This window comes from Heptranchias perlo, chromosome 3 (genome assembly GCF_035084215.1).
Source record: "Heptranchias perlo isolate sHepPer1 chromosome 3, sHepPer1.hap1, whole genome shotgun sequence".
In the NCBI taxonomy this organism is placed as follows: Eukaryota; Metazoa; Chordata; class Chondrichthyes; order Hexanchiformes; family Hexanchidae; genus Heptranchias; species Heptranchias perlo.
The window spans coordinates 90,552,883-90,578,911 of NC_090327.1; the positions used below are offsets into that span (position 1 = coordinate 90,552,883).

Consider the following 26,029-nt stretch of genomic DNA (forward strand, 5'->3'; position numbering starts at 1 on the left):
CTCTGTGAATAAAGTGAATATTATATTACACTGAATCAATCACTGAATATCGGCAGTAAATACTCCTGAAGATGTCCAGGTTCCACATTTGATGTTTGTTCTGTTTCTAGGTGTTCTTGCACTTACCAAAGTTTAACAGAGCTGATACTGTTATAGGACTCTTAACATCTACTCTGTCACCGCACTCCTGTACACCACTCATTTTGTGATAAATTACCTGAGTATTGAAATTACTGCCATCACTATGTTTAGCAATAATGTAGGTGTGAGTAAAGACTAAAGAAATACTACTCTTTAGTTGCATTTACTTCTTTCATAAAATTAGTGAAGAAGAGAATTTCATCCATATGTTACTCACCATATAACCAAACGTATTATTTTGTGTCCCATGTAGTGGCGTTCCTGGGTTTTCACAAGCCGTGTGTGAAGGTTCTAAATGAAAGAAAAGAATCATTATTTCATGTTCCTTCTTTAACATTCAAAATCAAACTTTCAACTTCAAGTCCACGATGCTCTTCAAATTATGACAATTTTACCCTTACCTCATGCACTACTTCTATCCTTTCCTAAAGGCAGTGACTCATTGATGGGGTACAATTTCTCTGGCCCCAGAAACATCCTGATGCTGAGATTATTGTGGATAGCACGTTCAGTGAGGTGGTCACATCACAGGTAAAGATTACGAAGGCAGAAAGGAAATGGGTGACTGCCAGGCAGAGTAAAAGGACTACGCAGGTAGAGCAGGAGTTCCCTGGGGCCATCTCCCTCTCAAACAGATATACGGCTTTGGATACTGTTGGGGGAGATGGCTTATCAGGGGAAAGCAACAAGAGCCAAGTTTGGGGCACCACGGGTGGCTCTGCTGCACAGGAGGGGAGGAATAAGAGTGGCAGGGCTCTATTGATAGGAGATTCAATTGTAAGGGGAACAGATAGGCGTTTCTACGGCCGCAAACGTGACTCCAGGATGGGATGTTGCCTCCCTGGTGCTAGGGCCAGGGATGTCATGGAGCGGCTGCAGGGCATTCTAGAGGGAGAGGATGAACAGCCAGTAGTCGTGGTCCATATCGGTACCAACGACATAGGTAAAAAAAGGAATGAGGACCTGCAAGGTGAATTTAAGGAGTTTGGAGATAAATTAAAAAGCAGGACCTCAAAGGTCGTGATCTCAGGATTACTACCAGTGCCACGTGCTAGTGAGTATAGGAACAGGAAAATAGACCGGATGAATGCGTGGCTGCAGGGATGGTGTAGGAGGGAGGGATTTAGATTCCTGGGACATTGGGACCGGTTCTGGGGAAGGTGGGACCTAGACAAGCGGGACAGGTTACACCCGAGCAGGACTGGGACCGATGTCCTCGCGAGGATGTTTGCTGGTCTTGTTGGGGAAGGTTTAAACTAGAATGGCAGGGGTTAGGAACCTGAACAGGGAGACAGAGGAGGGGGAAACAAAAGACAGAAAGGGAAGAAGCAATAGTGGAAGGCAGAGAAAATAAGGGCGAAAAACAAGTAGGGCCATAGTGCAAAATAAAACTAAGATGACTAGCAATCTTAAAAAGACAAGTCTAAAGGCATTGTGTCTTAATGCGCAGAGCATTCACAATAAGCTAGATGAATTAACAGTGCAGATAGAGATTAACGGTTATGATATAGTTGCGATTACGGAGACAAGGCTGCAGGGTGACCAAGGATGGGAACTGAACATCCAGGAGTATTCAATATTTAGGAAGGACAGGCAAAAAGGTAAAGGAGTTGGGGTAGCATTGTTAGTAAAGGAGGAAATCAATACAATAGTGAGGAAGGATATTGGCTCGGAAAATCACTTTGTGGAATCTGTATGGGTGGAGCTAAGAAACACCAAGGGGCAGAAAACATTGGTGGGGGTTGTCTACAGCCCCCAATCAGTAATGGAGATGTAGGGGAGGGCATTAAACAGGCAATTAGAGACGCATGCAAGAAGGGTACAACTATAATCATGGGTGACTTTAATTTACATACAGATTGGTCAAACCAAATTAGCAATAATACTGTGGGGGAGGAATTCCTGGAGTGTGCACATGATGGTTTTCTAGACCAATACGTTGAGGAACCAACTTGAGAACAGGCGATCCTAGACTGGGTATTGAGCAATGAGAAAGGATTAATTAACAATCTTGTTGTGCGGGGTCCCTTCGGGAAGAGCAACCATAACATGATAGAATTCCTCATTAAGATGGAGAGTGAAGTAGTTGAATCCGAAACTAGGGTCCTGAATCTAAATAAAGGAAATTACGAAAGTATGAGGTGCGAGTTGGCTAAGATAGATTGGGGAACTTTACTAAAAGGGATGACAGTGGATAGGCAATGGCTAATATTTAAAGAATGTATGCAGGAATTACAACAATTATTCATAAAACAGGAAAGGTGGCTCAATCGTGGCTTACAAAAGAAATTAGGGATAGTATTAGATCCAAAGAGGAGACATATAAAATTGCCAGTAAAAGCAGCAAGCCTGAGGATTGGGAGCAGTTCAGAATTCAGCAAAGGAGGACAAAGAGTTTGATTAAGAGGGGAAAAATAGAGTATGAGAGTAAACTAGCAGGGAACATAAAAACTGACTGTAAAAGCTTCTATAAATATGTCAAGAGAAAAAGATTAGTGAAGACAAATGTAGATCCATTACAGTCAGAAATGGGGGAAATTATAAAGGGGAACAAAGAAATGGCAGAACAATTAAACACATACTTTTGTTCTGTCTTCATAAAGGAGGACATAAATAACCTGCCAGAAATGTTAGGGAACCAAGGGTCGAGTGAGAGGGAAGAACTGAAGGAAACCAGTATTAGTAAAAAAAATAGTACTAGGGAAATTAATGGGGCTAAAGGCTGACAAATCCCCAGGGCCTGATAATCTACATCCCAGAGTACTGAAGGAAGTGGCCCTGGAAATAATGGATGCATTGGTGATCATCTTCCAAAATTTTATAGACTCTGGAACAGTTCCTACAGATTGGAAAGTGGCACTTGTAACCCCACTATTTAAAAAAGGAGGGAAAGAGAAAACAGGGAATTACAGGCCAGTTAGCCTAACATCAGTAGTGTGGAAAATGCTAGAGTCTATTACAAAAGATGTGATAACAGAATACTTGAAGGGCATTAATGGGATTGGACAAAGTCAGCATGGGTTTATGAAAGGGAAATCATGCTTAACAAATCTACTGGAGTTTTTTGAGGATGTAACAAGGAGAATAGATAGGGGAGAACCAGTGGATGCGGTGTATTTGGATTTTCAGAAGGCTTTTGTTAAGGCCCCACACAAGTGGTTAGTGTGCAAAATTAAAGCACATGGGATTGGGGGGAATATACTGGCATGGATTGAGAATTGGTTGACAGACAGGAAACAGAGAGTAGGAATAAACGGGTCTTTTTCCGGGTGGCAGGCAGTGACTAGTGGGGTACCGCAGGGATCAGTGCTTGGGCCCCAGCTATTCACAATATGTATCAATGATTTGGATGAGGGAACTAAATGTAACATTTCCAAGTTTGCAGAGGACACAAAGCTGGGGTGGAATGTGAGCTGTGAAAAGGATGCAAAGAGGCTCCAATGTGATTTAGACAAGTTGGGTGAGTGGGCAAGAACATGGCTGATGCAGTATAACGTGGATAAATGTGGGGTTATCCACTTTGGTTGTAAAAACAGAAAGGCAGATTATCATCTGAATGGTGATAGATTGGGAAAAGGGGAGGTGCAACGAGATCTGGGTATCCTTGTACACCATTCCATAAAAGCGAGCATTCAGGTGCAGCAAGCAGTTAGGAAGTTGGCCTTCATTGCAAGAGGATGAGAGTACAGGAGCAGGGATGTCTTACTGCAATTATACAGGGCCTTGGTGAGACCACATCTGGAGTATTGTGTGCAGTTTTGGTCTCCTTATCTGAGGAAGGATGTCCTTGCCATGGATGGAGTGCAACAAAGGTTTACCAGACTGATTCCTGGGATGGCAGGACTGACGTATGAGGAGAGATTGGGACGACTAGGCCTATATTCACTAGAGTTTAGAAGAATCAGAGGTGATCTCATCGAAACATATAAAATTCTAACAGGACTAGACAGACTATATGCAGGGAGGATGTTCCTGATGGCTGGGGAGTCCAGAACCAGGGATCACAGTCTCAGAATACGGTGTATGCCATTTACAACCGAGATGAGGAGAAATTTCTTCACTCAGAGGGTGGTGAACCTGTGGAATTCTCTACCACAGAAGGCAGTGGAGGCCAAGTCATTAGATATATTGAAGAAGGAGATAGATATAATTCTTAATGCTAAAGGGATCAAGGGACATGGGGAAAAAGCAGGAACAGGGTAATGAGTTAGATGATCAGCCATGATCATTTTGAATGGCGGAGTAGGCCCAGAGGGCCGAATGGCCTACTCTTGCTCCCATTTTCTATGTTTCTATGTTTCTATCCTACAACTGAGATGCTGAAGTTAATTGTAGGACTGTCACTGGTGCAAAGCTAAGTTTGACTCACTCAGCATATGCCAACGAATGAACTCAGACCATCCTGGTCTTAATGGCTCAGTAAGCTATTGGGAGCAGAGAACTTCATGTACCCTTGTTCAGTTGGGGAGGGGTTGCCCACCCTACAGAGTTTTTCACAATCGAGAGGCCAGAGGGCAGACCAAATTTGAGGCCCGGGCCTCATTAACGTTTTTATGCATGTGCTGCTGGCACCCCTCGGGCCTCCACAGGCAGCTCATGCATTGAAGATACCAAATGTTGGGCCACTTGCTTTGCCAGCAGCAGTTCAAAGGTAAGTCCCAGGAGGGGGATTGGAGAGGGCTATGCATGGGGAGCACTGCTGATACTCATGGCTCCACAGGAAGATTTCTTTTAATTTAAATTTTTTGTTGGCGACCGCAGGGGTCATTGAAGAATTCGGAGCGGAGCTGGCCCAGTACCTGCTCCGTTCATCGTAAACAAATTTTCTGGAGTGGTCCTTCAACAGGCATTAGGCCCCAATCAACATAAGTTGCCCAGAACAAAAAATGACCCTATGAATTTTGCAGTGGTCCAAATGCAAGCACAGATTGGGCATGGGCCAGCCCACTGCTAAATATGTCGGCATTGTGCCCATTTTATGTCTGAAAAACAGGCCCAGAAGAATTTCTACCCCATTTAATCTAACTACAAATCTTCAATGTTGCATTCCAATTTACTCCCATGACAAAAAATGAAATAAGCGCAATTCTGATTGAAATGTAACATTTATATGTTGATTTGTAATGAATATATCAAAGCTATATAGTGTAGTGTGAACGTGTTTTTCTCAGTACCTATGCAGCGAGGTTGTGAGCCACTCCAAGTTCCGTCAGCCTGACACATCCTGGTGCTTGAACCCACCAGGATAAGAGGAGAGTTGCAGCTAAATGAAACCTCTGATTGGTAGATGAAGCTCTTTCCCTCCCTTCTTCCTTGTGCTGGCACCCCAGGATCCCCGCAAAATTTTGCTGTGAAATGCAAAAGGAATAAAAGATTATCCATTAATTAAAAGTTGACTTGATTAAGAGTGATAGCATTTTGACAGATGCAATTTTACCAGTGAATACTTCGGCGATGGACATAATTTGTTAGAATTTTTGAGGCTGATCCAAATTCAAACAGAGCCAAGGTGCGCGTTCCATTCAAATTCACTAAAATCTATTTGAATTCACCCATGTGTACTTGATTTTTCATATATCAACAGATTGTTCAAGATCAGAATCAACAACTCCAATGGTAAAGTATTATTATGATGCTGCATTACTTTCAGCACTATGAAAGTAACTTGAAGATCCAGAACACATATATGAACATTATAGATATCATTTATCTCAGATTTTAAAATATAACAAGTTCACAAGATAATTACAGATGAGGAATACAATTTAGCCCATCTGAATTCATCCATTCAGAGAGATCCTAACATTTTCCCCATTGTAACAACCAATTGATTTTTTAAAGAATTCCAGGAATTTCACCTTCACTACTTTTCCTGGAAATCTATTTCATATGTTGATGACCCTTTGTATGAAGAAGAATTTCCAATATCACCCCTATTACGAGCTTGAACCTATACTTTCTAGTTCTACTCTTGTAGTTTAATAGATCACCTCTAAGATGCCTCATTTCCCGTTTGAAAATTCCAAGTTTTTTCCGTCCTTCCTCATAACTCAGATCTCTGGCACTAGGGATCAGCTTCATTGCTCTTCTCCACACTGCCTCCAGCACTTGAATGCTTCTTTTGTTTCTTGGTGACCAGAACTGGACACAGTATTCAAAGTCAAGTCTGACCAGAGCATTATAAAGTTTGGTCACTACTTCCTTTGACTTATATTCTACTGTTTTGGCTGTGTACGTCAACATCATATTAGTTTCCTTGACTGATGCTCTGAATTGGTTGGACACGTTCAGCGCCAAGCTTACCAAAACTCCTTGGTCTCTTTCAGCTTCATCCTTAGCACCATCCATGGCGTACGCCTGTTGCCTATTTTTCCTTCTTATGTCATAGAATCATAGGATCATAGACTGGTTACAGCAAGAAAGGAAGCCATTCAGCCCATTGAGTCCTTGCCAGCTCTCTGCAAGAGCAGTCTAGCTAGTCCCACTCCCCTGCCCTATCCCCGTAGCCCTGCAAATTTTTTCCCTTCAAGTACTTATTCAATGCCCTTTTGAAAGCCACAATTGAATCTGCCTCCCCCACTCCCTCAGGCAGTGCGTTCCAGATCCTAACCACTTGCTGTGTAAAAAAAGATTTTCTTCATGTCGCCTTTGGTTCCTTTGCCAATCACCTTAAATCTATGTCCTCTGGTTCTTGACCATTCTGTCAATGGGAACAGTTTCTCTCTATCTACTCTGTCTAGACCCTTCATGATTTTGAATACCTCTATCAAATCTCCTCTCAACCTTCTCTGTTCCAAGGAGAACAACCCCAGCTTCTTCAGTCTATCCACATAACTAAAGTCCCTCATCCCTGGAATCATTCTAGTAAATTTCTTCTGCACCCTCTCTAAGGCCATCACATCCTTCCAAAAGTAGGGTGCCCAGAACTGGACACAATACTCCAATTGTGACCGAACCAGTGTTTTATAAAGGTTCATCATAACCTCCTTGCTTTTGTACTCTATGCCTCTATTTATAAAGCCCAGGATCCCGTATGCTTTCTTAACCACTTTCTCAATCTGCCCTGCCACCTTCAACGATTTGTGCACAAAAAACCCCAGGTCTCTCTGTTCCTGCACCCCTTAGTTTATATTGCCTTTCCTCATTCTTCCTACCAAAACGTATCACTTCACACTTTTCAGCATTAAATTTCATCTGCCATGTGTCCGCCCATGCCACCAGTCTATCTTTATCCTCTTGAAGTCTATCACCATCCTCCCCACTGTTCACTACCTTTCCAAGTTTTGTGTCATCTGCAAATTTTGAAATTGTGACCTGTACACCCAAGTCCAAGTCATCAATATACATCAAAAAAAGCAATGGTCCAAGCACTGACCCCTGGGGAACACTGTATACCTTTCTCACCACTACTCTCTGTTTTCTGTTACTTAGCATGTGTAGCAGCACGTGTAGCAAACTGTGTAGCAGTTTACATTCATCTTCGTTAAATTTCAACTGACATTGTTCTGCCCACATATTTTGTCCATCTCATTCTCTTATTTCTGAGCTGATTCTTCTGATCCCCTCTCCCCCCACCCCATCTAGTATCATCTGCAAATTTACATTGAGTCCACAGCACAAAAATAGGCCTGTCTACCCAAACTGGTCTATGCGGCGTTTATGTTCCACACGTACTTCCTCCCTCCCTACTTCATCTAACTCTATCAGCATATCCTTCTATTCCTTTCCCCCTTGTATGCTTATCTAGCTTTCCCTTAAATGTATCTATGCTATTTGCCTCAACTACTCCTCGTGGTAGCGTGTTCCACATTCTTACCACTCTTTAGGCAAAGTAGTTTCTCCTGAATTCTCTATCGGGATTTATTAGTAACTATCTCATATTTATGACCTCAAGTTTTGGATTCCCTCGCAAGTGGAAACATTTTCTCTCAGCCTACCCTATCAAAAGTTTGACCACTTTGCATTGAGTTTCTGAATCGAGGTCACTTATGTAGATGAGAGACAACAGTGGTCCCAGTTCCGAGTCCTGAAGAATCCTACTCCACCAGAGGTTACTCCTCTAATATGTATGTACGCATTGTTTTCTACCCTGCAGCCAGTTTCTTATTCATTCCTCACAACTTCGAGTTTAATTAATATCCATTTGTGTTGAACTTTATCAAAAGCCTTTTGGAAATCTAGGTAAATCACAATATAAGGCTTACTACAGTGCACTTCGATTGTCAATTCCTTGAAGAATTTGAGGCGGTTGGTGAGGCAGGCTCTTCCCTTTCTAAATCCTGCTGTTAACTAGATTACTATTGTACAGGTGACCCTTAAATTTACTTATGATAATCAATTCCATTATTTTGCATGGAATAGAAGTAAGACCAATTGTTTTGCCTGTGTCTGTTTTCTCATTCTTTTTGAACATTGGCACCATATTAGCCTGTTTCCTATCTATTAGTACCTCACCAATGTCCATTGACTCCTTATTAATGATTGTCAGTGCCTTCCAAATCTCCGCCCTTATCTCTCTCAGGGTTATGGAATAATTACCACCTACCCCTGGGGATTTATTTGTTTTGAACCCATTTAATCCGTCAAGGACTTCCATCTTATTTATAACGAGGTCACTGGTTTTACTTCACATATCTTTATTTGGGAGGACATGTTGCTCATGCCTTCTCTTGTGACTACTTGGAGGAAGTAGTCATTCAGAGTATCTACTATTTCTTAATCATCCTCAGTTTTGAGTGTGTTTGCTTCTTTTATGGTTTTCACCTCTTCTCTAACAGCCCTCTTGGTCTTGTGGTACTGGAAGGATTTTTTTCCAGTTATGCTTTACCTCAGCTGCTATGATTTTTGTCCGGGTCTCTTTTTGCCTCTCTGCTTATCCTTTTAACATGTTTCTGCAATTTTTTTTCATCCCAATGAACTCATTCTCCTTTCTCCCTGCAGAATGTGTACAGGCCGTTTCTCCACTTTATCTGTCACTTTTAATTTGCTCATTAATTGATTTTGGGTTAAGTCTGTTCAGTCTGAGTTTGGTTTCGGCAATTTATTTACCATTCATGCTCTCCTTTAAAGGTATTCCATTTGTCTTTTACCGAATTGTTGTAGCAGAACCTACCCCCAATCTATTTGCTTTAGTTGTTCCCTCATTTCATTGAATTTATCACTTTTAAAATTACAGACCTGGCTCCTGGTCTTAGGTATTTAGGATTCCCAGATCATCTTAAACTTTAGGATTCTGTGGTCGCATTCCCCAAGCAGTTACTTTCTTATAAACAAAGCAACATTTTGACCATTATAAATAGTATGAAATAAAGTAATATATTATGTGATGTTTTATTATATTTTTAAGCAAAAGTGTCATGCCTGATTATCACATAAATTACATTTTGAAGCAAGGACATTATCTCTCAATCATTAAATAGGCTTATTTCGAATAAGATCTGTACTAATGTGCATCTAGTAGAAGAAACTTTTAATTACATATACTGTGTATCAATTTAAAACTGAACATATATTAGGAATGCTTCCGAAAAATAGAACAATGTATTTCAATATATGCATTCACTAAGATGGATACATTCTGAGCATTTCCACAACATTGGACTATACATTAAAGAAAAGTGATGCTACAAGTCTTGTAACGCAAGTTGCAGTCTCTAAGAATTTATGCCATCACTAGAATGACAACGCATGGGCAAATTTTTTGCTTTGTCTAAACAATTGGTTCACGTTGCAAACATATATAAATAGAAGAACAGAAAATACCTTATGGGGGAAATGTTTGGTACTTAGAAGTGGGTACATTTTGCATATTATCACCTTGTTTTCCTTTGACATGTTAATAAACATAAATAATGGAATAAAATGTATGACTAATAAATATACTAATAGATTATTATGTTCTATCTTCATCTTCAACCTAATAATCTCGTCATCTACTTACGCAAACACTGAGGCACTTCTCCCGTCCATGTTCCATTTCCCACACAGCTGAGAATTGCGGGAAAGGACAACTCGTATCCTGGAGAACAACTGTAACTGATGCTTGATCCCCAATCAAAGTTTGTTCCTTCCATTTTCCCATTTGAAATCTGAGGTGGAGCTAAACATGCAACAGCTGTAATAATAGTGAAATGCATTAGACACGTTAAGTTCTTCACATGTGTCACTATACTTAAAATCTAACTTGGCTTATCTTACCAATTAAACTGGATTATCTTCATGTAAATATTTTATTTGGAAATGCATCTCATGAGCACTCAATTCTATCAATTTACAAACATGTCACAGGTAGCTAACATTGCGCATAAAATAGCAAAACACTTATTATCTGTTACACAGCTATACACTGTTGTATGGTGTCTCGAGTATTTTGCTTTCCACGGCTGTTACACCTATTTAAATGGTAATGGACTGGATTTTGCTGTAAATATAACAGTGAGGCTCACCATTATTTATGTGCAAATTGGACAGTAACTTCTGGCAACCGCACAGGTACAGTTAAACGCGGAAATCCAGAAGTTGCTGTTCGAGATGCGGTGCTCCTCCAAAAGCTGCGCAAAAACGGAATCTTGCTGTCAGACTCACCATTCAAATGTATTGAACAGTGTGAAGTCCCTGCACTGATGATATAGATACGGACTAAACTTGCCAGAAAAAGTGAGGGTTTGTCCATTCCAGTGTAGGTAACCTTTTAATGGCGTGCTAAGTCTTAATTACTGCCAAATAATCTCTCTGGCACTGAAAATTAACTTTTACAAGTGTAAAAGTTCTTTTAGCTTTTAATTTTTGTTGGACATTTAAAAAAAATTAAATTAAGTTTTATTCTTAAGTCCAATCTTTCTTTCCCTCTCTTTATTTCACTTTCTGTACCTGATTTGACATTGAATTCACTATTCTAACTCACACTTCCTGGATCTGACTCTGCTCTGTTATTAATGATTCTTCAATCTGATTGGTTAAGGAGATACACAGTTGCAGGGCCTGTTCACACAGGTCCCAGATGCCCTGTAGATGTGATATGTCATTTGGCTGTCCCATTTACAGAAATTTGCTATGCAACAGCTCATAGAAAGACTATGGGTCAGTGCAAGTCTAACGAATGGCCTTCATCGCTCCAGGCAAGGTCCGGCCCATTATTGTTGAGATCAATTCATTGTCAGTTCATAATACTTCAATGTAATATATATCTACCTATTGTGGAAATCTGCATATGCAATTACATTATTTCAGCATTAGAGTTCATTACATTTGACATTGGTACTGTTGACAAATCATAGTTTAATAATTAAAAATATCAGTGCATTTTCATCTGAAACTCAATATTGATTAAATCAAATAATTGCTGCCTCTGGCATAATATTGTTACCTTTACATAATGGCATTGAGCCACTCCATGTGCCATTGCTGATGCAGGAACGAACCCTGGAACCCTTAGAGCCCATTGTGTACCCTGGCTGGCACATATACGTGACATTTTGTCCTACTGTAAAATCATTCCCTAGTCTCATCCCATTCGCCTGTACCCCAGGGTCTCCGCAGGTGATTACTATGAAAGACCAGATTTTACACCATAATTTGTATGTGGCGTAAAAGGAAGAGAATTGAAACACTGAAATAAATACAAATCCATTAGTTTATCACATCATTTGTCACCACTGAGGAGAATTGTGCACTTTATGAGATAATATTTACAAAGATAGCAAAAATAAAATAAGGGAATCTTATTTAGATTTATGAAGGATCAATGCAAACTTTTAAACTGATTATAATAAAAATTTTAGGCACAGAGCAATTGATATTTGATACACTTCTGAAAAGCTTAGCTAGCCTCATTTAAAATGTGAATAGAGCTTTCTGTTTTACTATAAATAACAATGAAATGTTAAGATATTGATTGTATAATATACATATTGATTGTATAATAAAATGTCTGCTGTTTCTTTGTGCATTGTGCTTACAGATTGGTCCAATATGTCCAATATTGGTCCAATATGTCTCATTGACAGCAATGTCAATCAATGAAGTCACAGGTGTAACACAGGTTTACCTGACATCTCAGCTTTCCAATTGGTCTGACATATTTTATTGACAGTGTTGAAAGAGAGCCAATCAAGCAGGATGGGAAGGGTACCACAATAACATAATCTTGTATTAAACTCAAAGAAACAGTAATTCACTTAAATGCTATTATTGAGGTCGGTGTTATGTTAAAATAAAATTACTGCTTAAAGTGTACATTCATGTCTGAACTTTCTAAGCAGCCTCTGACCTTCGATATCTAAAGCAATTTTACAAAGGATGCCCAAGTGTCAACTATTTCTTCTTGCTTAAAAATGCTAATTCTAACAGTTATTGACTTACTTGTACAATTCGGTACATTGCCAGACCATGTACTATTAATTGTGCACCGTCTTGTAGCTGAACCAGAGAGTAAGTATCCTTCTAGACAGGAATACGTTACAGAGTTGGAGAATGATGTTCCATCAATGCGAAACACTTTCCCATTAGCTGGTGTCCCAGGGTTTCCACAATTGACAGCTGTAAACATTGATTGAAAGCATACAGGAAAAGTTAGAATCTGGAGATCAATTCTTTCATTGTTAGTGTCAACTGCTTCACCTTAATTTCATTAATAATAAACAAATGTTGGTCTATAGTTAGAGAATAAGATGAAACTAATTCTAGTTTCAGTCTTCACCTTTACTCTCCAAATGCTTCTTCATTAATATGCTGAAAATCTCCCCAAGGAAGAATTTACGTCAAACAATATGGGTCATTACCAAAGGTGAAGCAAGTTTTATCCTTGGTTATCTGGCTGCTGAATACTCTGAACTGCATAATTGAATAATAATATCTAAGAAATTTAGGATGCTGATCTAAAATCTGTTCTACATTCAGAGCATTGCATAAATATTGGGCCAGAACTTGCTCCGACTGGCGTGGCAAGGCTCTCCACACATCCTGCGTAGGCCACGACGTCCATTTGCTTAATTTTGAAATTTTCTCCAGTGGTGCGCTGCGAGATCAGCGCAGGTCATGTGTGCATGCAAAGATTGTGAGGATGGAAGCATCGCTCACAAGCAGGCAAACAATACTCATTCATTTAAAGTGACATTCCCAATGTTAGTCTAAATAAAAGTTAACGTAATAACATACCTTATTATAAAAAGGCAAGGAAATGATTTATAATGTACTGAAACATACAGAAATTAAAAGTTTAACAAAATATGTTTTAATATTTTTTTAATGATCAATAAATATTAAAATAGAAATAATTAGATAATCCACATTTTTAAAATTTAATTTTTTGTTGTTCTGCAGTCATTTAAAAATTGTGCTTTTAAAAAGTAGGGTAGGGCTGATATTTTCAAGCATACCTTCTCGTGACATAAGTATATTCGTTCCAGCTGGGCAGATAGATAAGTTTACGATTGTTTGGTGATTATGTTTGATTGTAACGTGGTTGGCCCTTTAATTCGAGCTTGTCAAAATGCGGTTGAACCAATCGGAGCAAGTTCGCAATTTTCGGGTTTTAATGTGCATGTGCGCATTTGCGAACTTGCTCTGATAAATTCGACGGCGGTTGGGATGGACGTCATTACGGAGCGGCATCCAAGGTAAGTAAGTTCGGGCCAATAGTATTGTTTTCTCATTTACAACGTCTACATTTTATGTTACATTTTGGAGGTGACTTTTTTTAAAAATCAAACTTGGTAACATTTTAAAATCCTAATTAGCCATAGAACAGGTTTAAATTTAACTTATCTTTGACATGGTGACAGATCATAATGTTTAAGTAAAATTCCCAAGGAGACTTCCAACATGATCATGAATATATTGCCCTCACACGACTGTTAAGGTGTTGAGCACATTTTATCTTTACAATTGCCTGACTAAAATAAAGAAATTTAGCAAAGAATTCAAGCTTTAAATTTGTGATATTTCGACAGCACCACCCAAACTCGTGACCTCTACCACCTAGAAGGACAAGGGCAGCAGGCACATGGGAACACCACCACCTGCACGTTCCCCTCCAAGTCACACACCATCCTGACTTGAAAATATATCGTCGTTCCTTCATCGTCACTGGGTCAAAATCCTGGAACTCCCTACCCAACAGCACTGTGGGAGAACCTTCACCACATGAACTGCAGTGGTTCAAGAAGATGGCTCACCACCACCACCTTCTCAAGGGCAATTAGGGATGGGCAATAAATATGACACCTTGCCAGCGACACCCACATTCCATGAATGAATAAAAAAAATATTTTATACATAATTGTGGAATACCATTTTAACCTCCTTTGCAAGGAAGACTTTCTAATGCACTTCTGACTTTGTCATTTGAAAGTTATATTACCTTTCTCAGTCATGAGGTCAAAAGTATTCCACAGCTAACTGCTGGCCATCCACTAAGTCACAATCAACTGTTTACACGAGCACTGAAGCATGTTACACTATTTGTTTTGCTAAAATAGATGGGCACATGGATGCCATTTAAAATTACACATGCATTTGTAAATTTTACAATGCACATACATTTCTGCATTTTTTAATGTCTGAACTATACCTATTTTAATTGCCTGATTCAAATTGATCAGCATAATTCTGTAATCACTCATCACATGACTACTGGAAGCCAACTGGGTGAATGGTAACCTCAACCATCATATTGGATGGAACTATGGATACTATGGCAGAGGAATTGTGCAGCAACATTTTTTTAATGAAAAAACAGACAAACAAAGCAGGTGGAGAAGTGGCAATATAGATAAAAGAAGGCATTGCATCAATAGAAGGAAATTATCTCAGTGCTTCAGCTGAAGCAGCTGAGACATTGAAGACTGAGGTCAAGCACAGTAAAAGAAAGAAGATATGTCTTCATTTGCAAGGAGGAGAGTTAGTGAGGGAAATTTCTCTTCAGATCATGGAGGCCTGTAAAAAAAAGTCAAGAAAACAAACCTTGGAGGATTTCAATTATAGGGCTTCTAACTGAGAAAAAGCAGAGAAAAACCTAAAGTGCACGTTTTTAGAGACAGCACAGGTTTCCTCCTTCACTGAGTTCATCAAAAAGCCAAAGCAGTGAGAGGATGTGCTAGATCTAATCTTTAGTAGTGATCCAATATATAGGAAACAAGTTCTCAGGAAAAGAGGCAGCTGGAAAAAAAGAAAAGATGATTTGGATTGAAGGCACTATTTGCCAGTCATAGAGAGATTATAAGTATAGTCGATTCTTTGCTCAGAAAAGTGGAACATAGGAACAGGAGTGGGCCATTCAGCACCTCGAGCCTGTTCTGCTTAGGGATAAAAAGTCCCATACATTAGGAATGCCTCTAAACTCAAAAATTGGGGACACAACTGTTCTCCAATTTGGGAAAGGAGGGCAGCTCACCAATAGAATTGAGGATGGCAACTTTGTGTGAGAACAATAATATTGCCTTCATAAATAATTGGAAACACTTCCAGAATAGAAAGGGCCGTTCAGGAGAGGTGGGCTGCACATAAACCAATTATAAACTGAGAGACTTGTAAAGAACATTGAGGTAGCAATCGAAAATTATTTAAACGAAGTAGGCAGGGAGAAAATTGGATCCCATACGAGATGCATTGCATGATGGAAAGTAGTCAACAGATGAGTATGGACAACAATGTCCAGAGTTACATACAAGAACCAGAGACCTGTAGACAGAACATGAAAGAAGATAAATCTACAAGATGCATCAATATGAATGTTAGAAGCATTAGAAATAAGATGCCAGAAATGGAGGCTGTTGTGGCAATAGGGAGATAAGTCTAGAGAAAGGAAATTAATTTAATATAAACTGTTCAGAAAAGACAAAGTGGACAGAAAAAGAGGTGCAAAGAGAAAAGGGAGGTTATGATGTTTTAGGTGTGCATCTTTCATTAATGCTGCCTGACCGGCTGTGTATTTCCAGCATTTTGTGTTCTTATTTCAGATTTCCAGCTTTTCCTTTTCATTGAACCACAAATTAAATGGTTCTCAGGCAAAGATTAAGGGCTAAATTAACATCTGTTATGTTTATTATGGAACAAGAATTTTCATTTTAGCAATTTAGTAATGTGATAAAATCTTTAACAATTCAGTTCACAATTCTTGAAATCAGCTTGCATTAAATAGTTTGTCGGTGATGTTTTCCTCTCACTCTCAGATAACCAAAGAAGCATGACTACACAGAACTCTAACTCTAACAGTGAAAGAACCATAGGGAAGATTTCCTCCATTTGCTATTTGGAGCAAAATTGGTAACGATTATTCATGATTTTGCTGCAGATACAGCACAGAGAAAGGCTGTCCCCTCTGCAAACCGCAACAGTTTTTAATCTATATTCTGATTAAGTAACAGTAGTCAGATTGGAATTGATTTGGTTTAAGTCAGTTTTAGTTTCCATAATAAGGTACACTGATTATTCTTGCAATGTGAGCATTCAGAGAAAGGAACAAAAAATTAAAAGGAGAAGCTGGTAGAGGAGCATTTGAACAATTTTGAATGATGTTGCTGATAGCTAGGTAAAAAAGGGCACTTTGGGCTGGAAATTGGGCTGTGCAGCACCTGTTTTATGGGCACTAAATGGCCTACAATGCTCCCAATATGTGCTGCCCTCCATATTGGATAAGGTAGATGTGATGGGGGCAGGAGCACATGTCGGAAACATTTTAAGTGCAGAATCATTTATTTAATTTAGGATCCTGCAAATCTTGCTGGACCTGTTTTCGATATTCAAACGCCCTGGCACTTCACTCACCACGTGCTAAACTCACACAGCACAACGTGCCACTAACTGGCAGCAAGGCTCCACACTTACCTGAATGTGGAACCTCAGGAATGCTCCTCCCAACTCCACATTAAAAGAACGCAGGCGGCTCCCCTCCCCACCAATCGCCCCGACCTGGCCACTGATTGCTCTCCCCAGCCAACACTATCTCCCCCGCCACCCCGACATACACAACCCACCCCCTGGCCCGAGGTGTGATGCCTGATTGCCCCGAGCTCTGAGCAGCCACCCTTCCTCATTTACCTAAGGGCTGCTGCAACACCACCAATGACAATTCACCAGCAGCCCTGATCAGTTCCACTGAAATGAGGCCATATCGGGGGGTGTCCCAATCCTCACCATTCAGGTGCAGGGATTGTATCCTGCGATCATCACGTACCCAAGAATGGGCGTTGCCCACAATTTTAAGCCTTTATCTTTTGGCCAGCAGAGACATTTGCTATCTAAAAATACAAAATTGATTCTCTAACGTTCTTGTGTATGTGCATTGTAATTGAACAGAAGATTATTTTAAGTAAAAGAGACATATGTAAGACCATGGTTTTACCAATTGAAGTGATTTCTCAATTTTGAAAGCTGTAGTTAGTACCTTAACATTCTTTCAGAACTGCGAGATACAAGAGTTGACATTGCAATCCCAGTGTAAATGCCATTGGGAATGCATTGCGCAGCTCATTATGCGTGCTGGCATAATGGTGAGAGCGTTTTACTGGATAGTTCAAGTGTAGCTCATGCATGTAATATAAGTAAGCTCTTTGCATTATTAGTGCCTTGCACAGGGACTGTGATTACTTACGTGCTGTTGGCACCTGAAATCGCAACCCTGCAGACTTGGTGAGAGCCCATGCACTAAGCGCTGGGAAGCAGCATTTTAATATTATAATGGCCTGAGATCCGCCCATTCAGGTGCAGGTGCAGCTAGTGGCTCAGAAGCAGAAGTCCCTGCACTACATAGCCGGGACAGGATAATTGGCTCCAATATTTTACAATGCAAGCTCTGTTTGTATGTCTGCCAAGAAGCCAACATTCTAACCGTTCTGAAGAACGGTAATCGACCTGAAACGTTAACTCTGTTTCTCTCTCCACAGATGCTGCCTGACCTGCTGACTGTTTCCAGCATTTTCTGTTTTTATTCTAACATTTGTCCCTTTTCTATCACTGCAGACCTGGAAGAGCAGCCAGTCAGTTCATCCAGTGGCCCAGAGCAAGGCAGCACCACCCAGCATACACTGGCCCAATCAATGAAGCATGTAAGCACCAATACAGTTACATACATCCTTGAGGATGTAGTTAGTGAACTTGACGACCAGTACCAGTTGAGGCAGAGTGCACAGGTGAGGAGGAGCAAGTGATAGTAGCAGAGGATGGGTAGGAGCCTGGCTGCCCACATGACCATGAATACCATCTACGATGCTCTGCACTTTTGAGAACCCTGCCACCTGGGAATAGTCATGATGTGGAGATGCCGGTGATGGACTGGGGTTGACAATTGTAAACAATTTTACAACACCAAGTTATAGTCCAGCAATTTTATTTGAAATTCACAAGCTTTCGGAGGCTTCCTCCTTCCTCAGGTGAATGCTGTGGAGTACACCTGGGAATAGTTCAGTGTACTATCGAGCTAATGCCTCCTTCCCTCGTGGAAAGTGATGAACTTCTTGTGCCTTGCAAACAAGGCCTCTGTCACTTGCCGGTCAGCTAACTGACTGATTTAGCATAGTTCACCGGTAGTGGTTTGGAAGGATCTGATGGTGTAAAAGTTTAATGAAGGTCAGTCTTCAGAAAGTGCCATTGCTATGCAAAGCCTTCCTTATGAAATGTAGCCATGATGTGGAGATGCCGGTGATGGACTGGGGTGGACAAATGTAAGGCGTCACCTGACGAAGGAGGAAGCCTCCGAAAGCTTGTGATTTCAAATAAAGCTGTTGGGCTATAACCTGGTGTTGTAAGACTCCTTACATTTATGAAATGTAGGCATGCTATTGGAATGCCAAATGAATTTCCACCCTGCCAACTTTGCTTGCTGCAAGTGAAATAACAGCTCGAAACAAGACTTGTAGGAAAGGTAGTTGTAAAAAAAAATGCAAAATGGAAAAAGTATCAAGCCTAAACGGCAACAAATATTAATGTACCAATGAAAAAGTAGATGAAGCAATCTAGCTGGCAAAAAACAATGCAAACTTTCCAATCAACACGGGAAGGTGTCACATGACTTTAAAGAAGGCTCCTGCACACTTCTGACTAGAAGCGCGCAGGACGCCGTCGTGGGAAAGGGATTTATATGCACACACCTAACGACCGCCGGTAGCATGCAGAGTAGAGAGATTATGACGCGAATCAGTGTGCAAAGCTGATTTAAAGGGACCGCTGCTATTTTGGAGCATCACGTTCCATCCAATGCACTGTCTTAACCTCACACAGCTGAACATGAATTAAAGGGCATGGAGAATCCACCACGCGCAGTATTTAAAAGGATCATGCAGGAGTTACAGGTTAGTTGCTGGATTATTTATTCTGGCTGCTGATGCAATTGTATGTGTTTTTGGAAGTTTCCTATACTTGGATAAAGTTTCAATACTCTACAGGGTGTGGGCTGGCTGGCTGACAGGCAACAGCGAGGGCACTGGTGGAGTGGCAGGGATGAGACAGAAATGCTGTCATCCTGAGAGAGGACAGCAGGTTCGTGTTCCATGGAGCCACTGCCACTTGCTGCCTCCCGTTATACGTTATCTTCTCTTGCAAGAAAGAGGGAAGTGTCCTGCAAGACGTTTGGATGATGTAGCTATCATCGTTGTATCACTACCTGTATGTGTGAACTGTGAGTTGTGGGTGTGAGGCCGACAACAGTGCTAAGTGTGTTGGAGTGAGATAAAGCATATATTTGAATGGTTGCGTACTGATTGAAAGAGATTGTTGGTAGGTGGGTTACAGCGATGTAGTGAATTGAGCAGTGGATGAGGCTAGTGATGCAGTTGGTACGATATGCCACTTGAAGCTTGAACTCACTCACTTTGACAACTCATGTTAAATCACTGAACTTCTTCCAGCACTGCATCCATTTTCTTGGAGCTATGCTCCTGGCATTGGCCTCCTCCACTATTTCCTTCAGCATATGTCTGGAGGGCCTCCTGCCCCCAGTGGATACAGGATGCTCCTCTGTCTCTCCACCTCTTGCACCAAGGCTTCCAGTGCTTCATCAGAGAACCGTGGTGCATGCTCTCTCCCAGGCGCAGCCATTCTTCAAAGTATCATAGCACAGATTCAGTTTGAAACGACTCCCACCACTTCTTACAGCCACAATGCACCTCCCCTTTAAGAGGTGCAGGCTGCCTTTAAGACATGCGAACCACTTGTGATAGCGGGCCCCCTGCTGATGCGTTCAGCCAATCAACAGCGCAGGTAGTGCTGGCTCCATGCAGCAATCATTTAAAACAGCAGGCAACACGAATATAACGTGCTGCCTGCATCGTTATGAACAGGTGCGGATTAATCGTTCTCATTTACAGGGTTTATCCAATTTGACTCTCAACAACTCTTAAAGGTCGGGTGCTCCAGAGAGTCACAGATTTGTTTCATATGACTGAGGACTGCTATAGGGGGGGGGGGGCCTTTCCCAAATTGTGAAAATTAGACCAATTACAATCATTTGCATAGTATGTGAGGGTTTAATGAGGCTTGCACTAGTTGGTAGATAGCCTCAAAAAGTATAGAACATTTTTGGATTGCAAAATCTGAGTGCTGCAAATCAGATGTGTGGAACTCTGTGCCAGATTCTCGGATCTGCACTCCCACCCAACGAGCCTCTGTGCCATAATGTCATCAAGCATTCCAAGCTTAATTACTCCAAAAGTCTTTTGGTCCAATGATTAGTGTTTAGTTTCACTGAATTAACATCTCAAGCATGACAACATCTTAGTGAATTAAATTTTAATGAACAAATGCTACCAATAATTCTTATCACCGTGGGAATTTCATGTGACATTTATTCAGGTTATAGAGATTTCTAATACTTTATGTTTGTATGCTCAGGGGCAATTTGTTTGATTGCAATTGGAAATGAACCGTTTTGATGCAGTTTCTTAGTGTACAGTTTCTTTGGATTGGTGTTTGTTTGACCACGTCTGGTAATGTGATAGAAATACCCACGCTGGTGTTTAAGCTGAGGGTATTCACATGGAAGGTGGAAGCAATGGGTTTGATGATAGAGGGATTGTTGGTGCAGGGGGCAAGGGGTGATTCATCCAATGTTTTCATCGATAATCTGCTGGCATACAGCTCTTGTAGCTGGCAGGATTGGTGGCTCTTGCTCTTCCTTGGCATCCTGCTGTTCTTTCTGCTCCGGCACCTCTATATCTTCCTCTCCAAGTGGCTGTATGGTTTGCTCCCTTTGCAGGGCAAAGTTATGGAGCATGCAGAGAACTGCAATGAATCTGGAGACTCTCTCAGGGTTATATTGTAGGACGCTTCGAAACCTATCCACGCAGCTTGTGTTTCAGGATGCCAATGGAATGCTCAAACGGGGCGTTGCTCCACTTATAGCGCTTCTCTGCATTTATGCTGGAGTTCCTGACAGATGTCATGAGCCACATGCTCAAGGGATAACCCTTGTCCCTAAGCAACCAGCTGGACACCCGATAGTCTGGGTGCAAGAGTGGCAGGGATTGGCACAGGATATAGGCATCATAACAACTGTTAGGGAACCGGGGTCAGACCAGCATCATTTGATTTCTGTCAACACACACCAGCTGCATGTTCAGTGAGTGGAAGCCCTTCCTGTTCATGTATAATCCAGGGGCATAGTGTGGAGCATGCAAGACCATGCACCTGGGGGAAGCCCAGAGTTCTGTCATCCTGCTTTGCTGCCTCCATTGGGAAAGAGATGAATTAGTTTATCTTGGCGAAGCGTGCGTCCGTCACCTGATTGATGCAGGAATGCATCGCCAATTGACTGATATTTCTTATGTCACCTGCTGCAGCCTGGAACAATCCTGAGGCATATAAATTCAGTGCCACAGTTACCTTTGGAGCTGCAGGCAATGAAGCATGTGGCCTGGTGCTGGGCTGCAGTTGGGTGCTGCAACGGGTGACATAGCTCTGAGACAGCCTCCCCAGTGAAGTGGAACCACTTAGCTGGAGATAAGATGTTGTGGTCCTGTAAACTCATGTGGGGTAAGACCTCCTGTGACCTCCACACCTTTGCCCTCTTTTCCCTGCAGCTGCAGATGTTGCCACTCTTGCTTGCTATTCTTCCTCCTCATCCTGCAGCCACAATTGCAGACCGAGCAACACATCCATGATGATGGAGGAAGTTTGTGTAGAAGCCTCTGGGCAGAAATTGTCTATCGTCTCCAAAAAATCATTCGCTGCAACTTTTCAATCACTACAGCAGCAAACACAGCCAGAATTAGAAACAAAAGCCCACAAGTTTTCTAAAACGACTAACCAGGTACTTATCGAAATGCAGCTGAGGATCCCTTTAAACAACAGATGTGCAGCCTCCCTCCAAACTGTCCCTGCCCAGGATTTGTGGGCGGGTTTGAGAATGGGTGAATCCATCAGTCAGGAAGTTGAATTTAGCAGAAGGGTCCTTAAACAGGTGCCCAAATCTAGTTTACATATTCATTAGGCCACGACTGGTTTCAGGTGGCACTTTGGATGGCAAAAATGTGACCGACTTGTTATGGCGTTGGGCGCACTTCCAGTGCACATCGGGAGATCACCACAGGAAATTTGAAGGCCTAACGCCCATGTTAAGAGTGAAAAACGAGTGGCCACGAGTTGAATTTCTGCTCTTATTTATTTTCTCTAACACCTTGGGGTTAAAATTCAACATCGGCAGAGGATCACAAAACGGGTAGTGGTGGATCGCCTGCCCGTTATACTCTCCGCCCGTTTTATTAATTTTCACTGTTGCCTATTAATTGAAGTCAACTGGCAAAAGAATCTTCTCTTGAGTTTTGTCAGTAGGCAAGAGTAGAGTCAATAGCTCACTAATGTCATGAAGCATGGTGTTTATCAGCTCAAGAGAGATGAAAACATTGCCATTTTAAAAATAAATGTAGCCCAAGGGTGTAAGAAAACAAATACTGACGGCACCTTTCAGGATGTAATTGGTAAAGAATTATGTCTTGGGTTACTGAAGTAATTGAGACTGCTAAATTATTGCACATTCAAAGGTTACGACTGTAATCCTGGGAGCAACTGTTTATTGCTGCAGCTTGAAACCTACACTCGGTTTCTGTCTTTTGTACCATGACTTCGTTATCGATATTGTTTTGTGCACAAAGTGAAATGTGTTGCATATAGCAGACTAACTGAAGTGAAAGTGCTTGCAATGAAAACTCCAGCAAGATTCTACTGGGAAAGCACAATCAATGTTCTGCCTAATGGCAGTTCAAATTTTAATTAAATCTTTAAAGGTTTAGTGGTAGATGTTTAATTTGGTGCTAGCCGTGGCGCAGTGGTAGGACTCTTACCTCTGAGTCAGAAATGTTGTAGGTTCAAATCCCACTCCAGAGACTTGAGCACAAAAACCAGGCTGACACACCAGTGCAGTATTGAGGGACTGCTGCACTGTCAGAGGTGCTGTTTTTCTAAGTCGTTAAACCAAGACCCCGTTTGCTCTCTCAGGTGGACATAAAAGATCCCATGGCCTTATTTGCAGTCGAGTTCTTGCAGTGTCCTGGCCAATATTTATCCCTCAACCAACATCTCCAAAACAGATTATCTGGTTATTATCATATGGTTGTGGGAGCTTGCTGTGCAGAAATTGGCTGTCACATTTCTTACATTACAATCGAGACTATATTTGGAAAGTATTTTATTGGCTGTAAAGTGTTTTGGGACGACCTGAGGTCGTGAAAGTTGTTGTATAAACGCAAGTCTTTCTTTTATTTGGCAATGAAAATTTTTTTTAACGCCCCTGAGTTTCAACAGACGCGAGTCATGAAAGCTGCTGTGGATTGTCATAAAAAATCTGGCACCTTTCCCTGGTCGGGCCTGCATGTGACTCCACAATACCATACTACATAGTTCAGTCTTAATGCCCTCAGGACAACTAGGGATGAACAGTAAATATTGCATTACCAATGTCACCCACGTCCCAAGAACAATTTTTTTAAAATAGTGTTTTGCAAGATAGTGGAGGTGATTTTCAACTTCTGTTGACTAAAACATGGGTGGCTGGCAGTTAAAAATTTGGGATTGGGGGTACCTCGGCCATCCCATTGACATCCAACGCCCACCTGATGAGATTTTCAGGCAGACTGCTTAAAATGTGCAAACCAGGGTTCTACGTTGCTGGTTGTTGATCAAGAAAAGGCCCACAATTTTTCGCGGAGAAGTTTTGTTGGGCCAGGAGGAGCAGAAGCACTCATCGTGGCTCCGTAAAAATACCGCGGTCCACTGCCGGCCCGTGCATGACCACTTAACTGACCCTCCCCCACACCACCACCCGTCCCAGCCACCCCACCCACCCCTGCTACCAGCTGGTGAGCTCAGTTTGGGAGCCAGACAATTTCTTGCCCTTCCACAAATGGAGAGCTGCAGCAGGACGCCCATTTGGCACCCACGGCTCGCTGGCAGCACGGCTGCTCCTGCTGACTTCGTGCCCATTTGGGGCACAAGTTGAATTTCTCCTCCCCACTGTATTCAAGCAGTGTCCCTTTAATACATTGAGCATCAAGTGAGATTACGCCTGCTGTCAAATACATTTAGAGTCTGTCCCTTGTTCAGCTACAGTTACATTTGGTAGAGGCGTGCACTGAATTTGAATTTAAAATCAGGAATGATTGACAAAAATGCAAGCCATGCAGCTTTGCCATTGTTTTCTTGAAGGGACAGGCACATTTAACTGATAATGATTTACACACCCGAAATGTCAATGATGTGTGTCTTTTTTTTCTTTATGGTGCTGACTGTCCTTCCATTTGCTGTTGTTCATTCCTAATGTTTGTCACTTACATAAAATATAACAAAATGCAGTGAGCACCAAATATCAAAGTCCAGCTCATACAACCAAATATAAAAGTGGCTCAGTGTGGTATCGCACCACATTATTTCCTCTGGATCTCCATTTGGCAGATTTAATGGATTACAGCTTTTTAAAAATATGATTAGGCACCATCACCATCAGTGTTTTCCAAAGTCACCCCCAGCCCCCCACCCCACTCCCCAACTAACCGAGATAAAGTTTTGAAATAACTGTATTTTATAATAAACAATATTTGCTGCTAATTTTATTGGGTAGTGTTTTTCAGTTTTGAGTTTGCCTTTTACTGACAGCAGCTGTTAGCTTAGTTGCCGGATGCCAATGTGCTGGATATCAATAACAAGGGGAGATATTCATGTTTAGAAGAGAAGGAAATTATAGGGAGTAATACTTTCGATGTGTTCAATGTGGACTCCCTTCGGGCAAACAATACTAAAGAGTCATCAAAACTCTGCTGCCTTTTAGGCGATATTCTTGTTTTCATTGTTATTTTTCCTTTTCCACAGGGTTCAGATCTCCCCTCCCCCCAGGGAGTTAGGAACATAGGAACAGGAGTAGGCCATTCAACCACTCGAGCCTGTTCCATCATTCAATTAAATCATTTATCTTAACTCCATTTACCCACCTTAGTTCTGAAACCCTTAATACCCTTGCCTAACAAAAATCTATCAATCACAGTTTAGAAATGTTCAATTGACCTAGCCTCAACAGTTTTATGGGGGAGGGTGTTCCAGATTTTCACTACCCTTTGCTGCTCTATTGACACACTTGGCGTGAGCTATGGGAGCATCAGCAAGCACCTCCACTGCAAATCCCAAGAATGGAACATTTTCGAGCTCTGACTGCTGATTAGGAGGGGTCCCAGTACTGGCTGAGAGTACAGCAATAGCCAGCCGGAACAGAATTATCTTGAAACAACAGGGAGGGAAAACTGCCAATTAAAATAGCAATCGCTCATGATGTGGAAAGTTTCTACATAATTTTTTTTTAATGTTATTTTTGTGCAACAGTACTTTATGTTGAAGCAATCTCCCTATAATTACCTTCTCCTTTAAGGATGATTGAGATATTACTGCAAGTTTGTTGTATGACACTTTAGATGGT

General features: G+C 41.3%; 1 protein-coding gene across 1 annotated transcript in view; it reads right to left on the reverse strand.

Annotated features, from left to right (window-relative positions):
* csmd3b (CUB and Sushi multiple domains 3b) overlaps window positions 1–26,029 on the reverse strand; it is a 1,733,930-nt gene that overhangs the window by 48,280 nt on the left and 1,659,621 nt on the right. The window contains exons 58-62 of the mRNA XM_067976258.1: window positions 12,502–12,678; window positions 11,507–11,686; window positions 10,082–10,255; window positions 5,316–5,489; window positions 359–432 (exon numbers count right to left, since the gene is read on the reverse strand). Coding sequence (XP_067832359.1) covers window positions 359–432; window positions 5,316–5,489; window positions 10,082–10,255; window positions 11,507–11,686; window positions 12,502–12,678 — 779 coding nt within the window. The remainder of the gene's footprint in view (window positions 1–358; window positions 433–5,315; window positions 5,490–10,081; window positions 10,256–11,506; window positions 11,687–12,501; window positions 12,679–26,029) is intronic.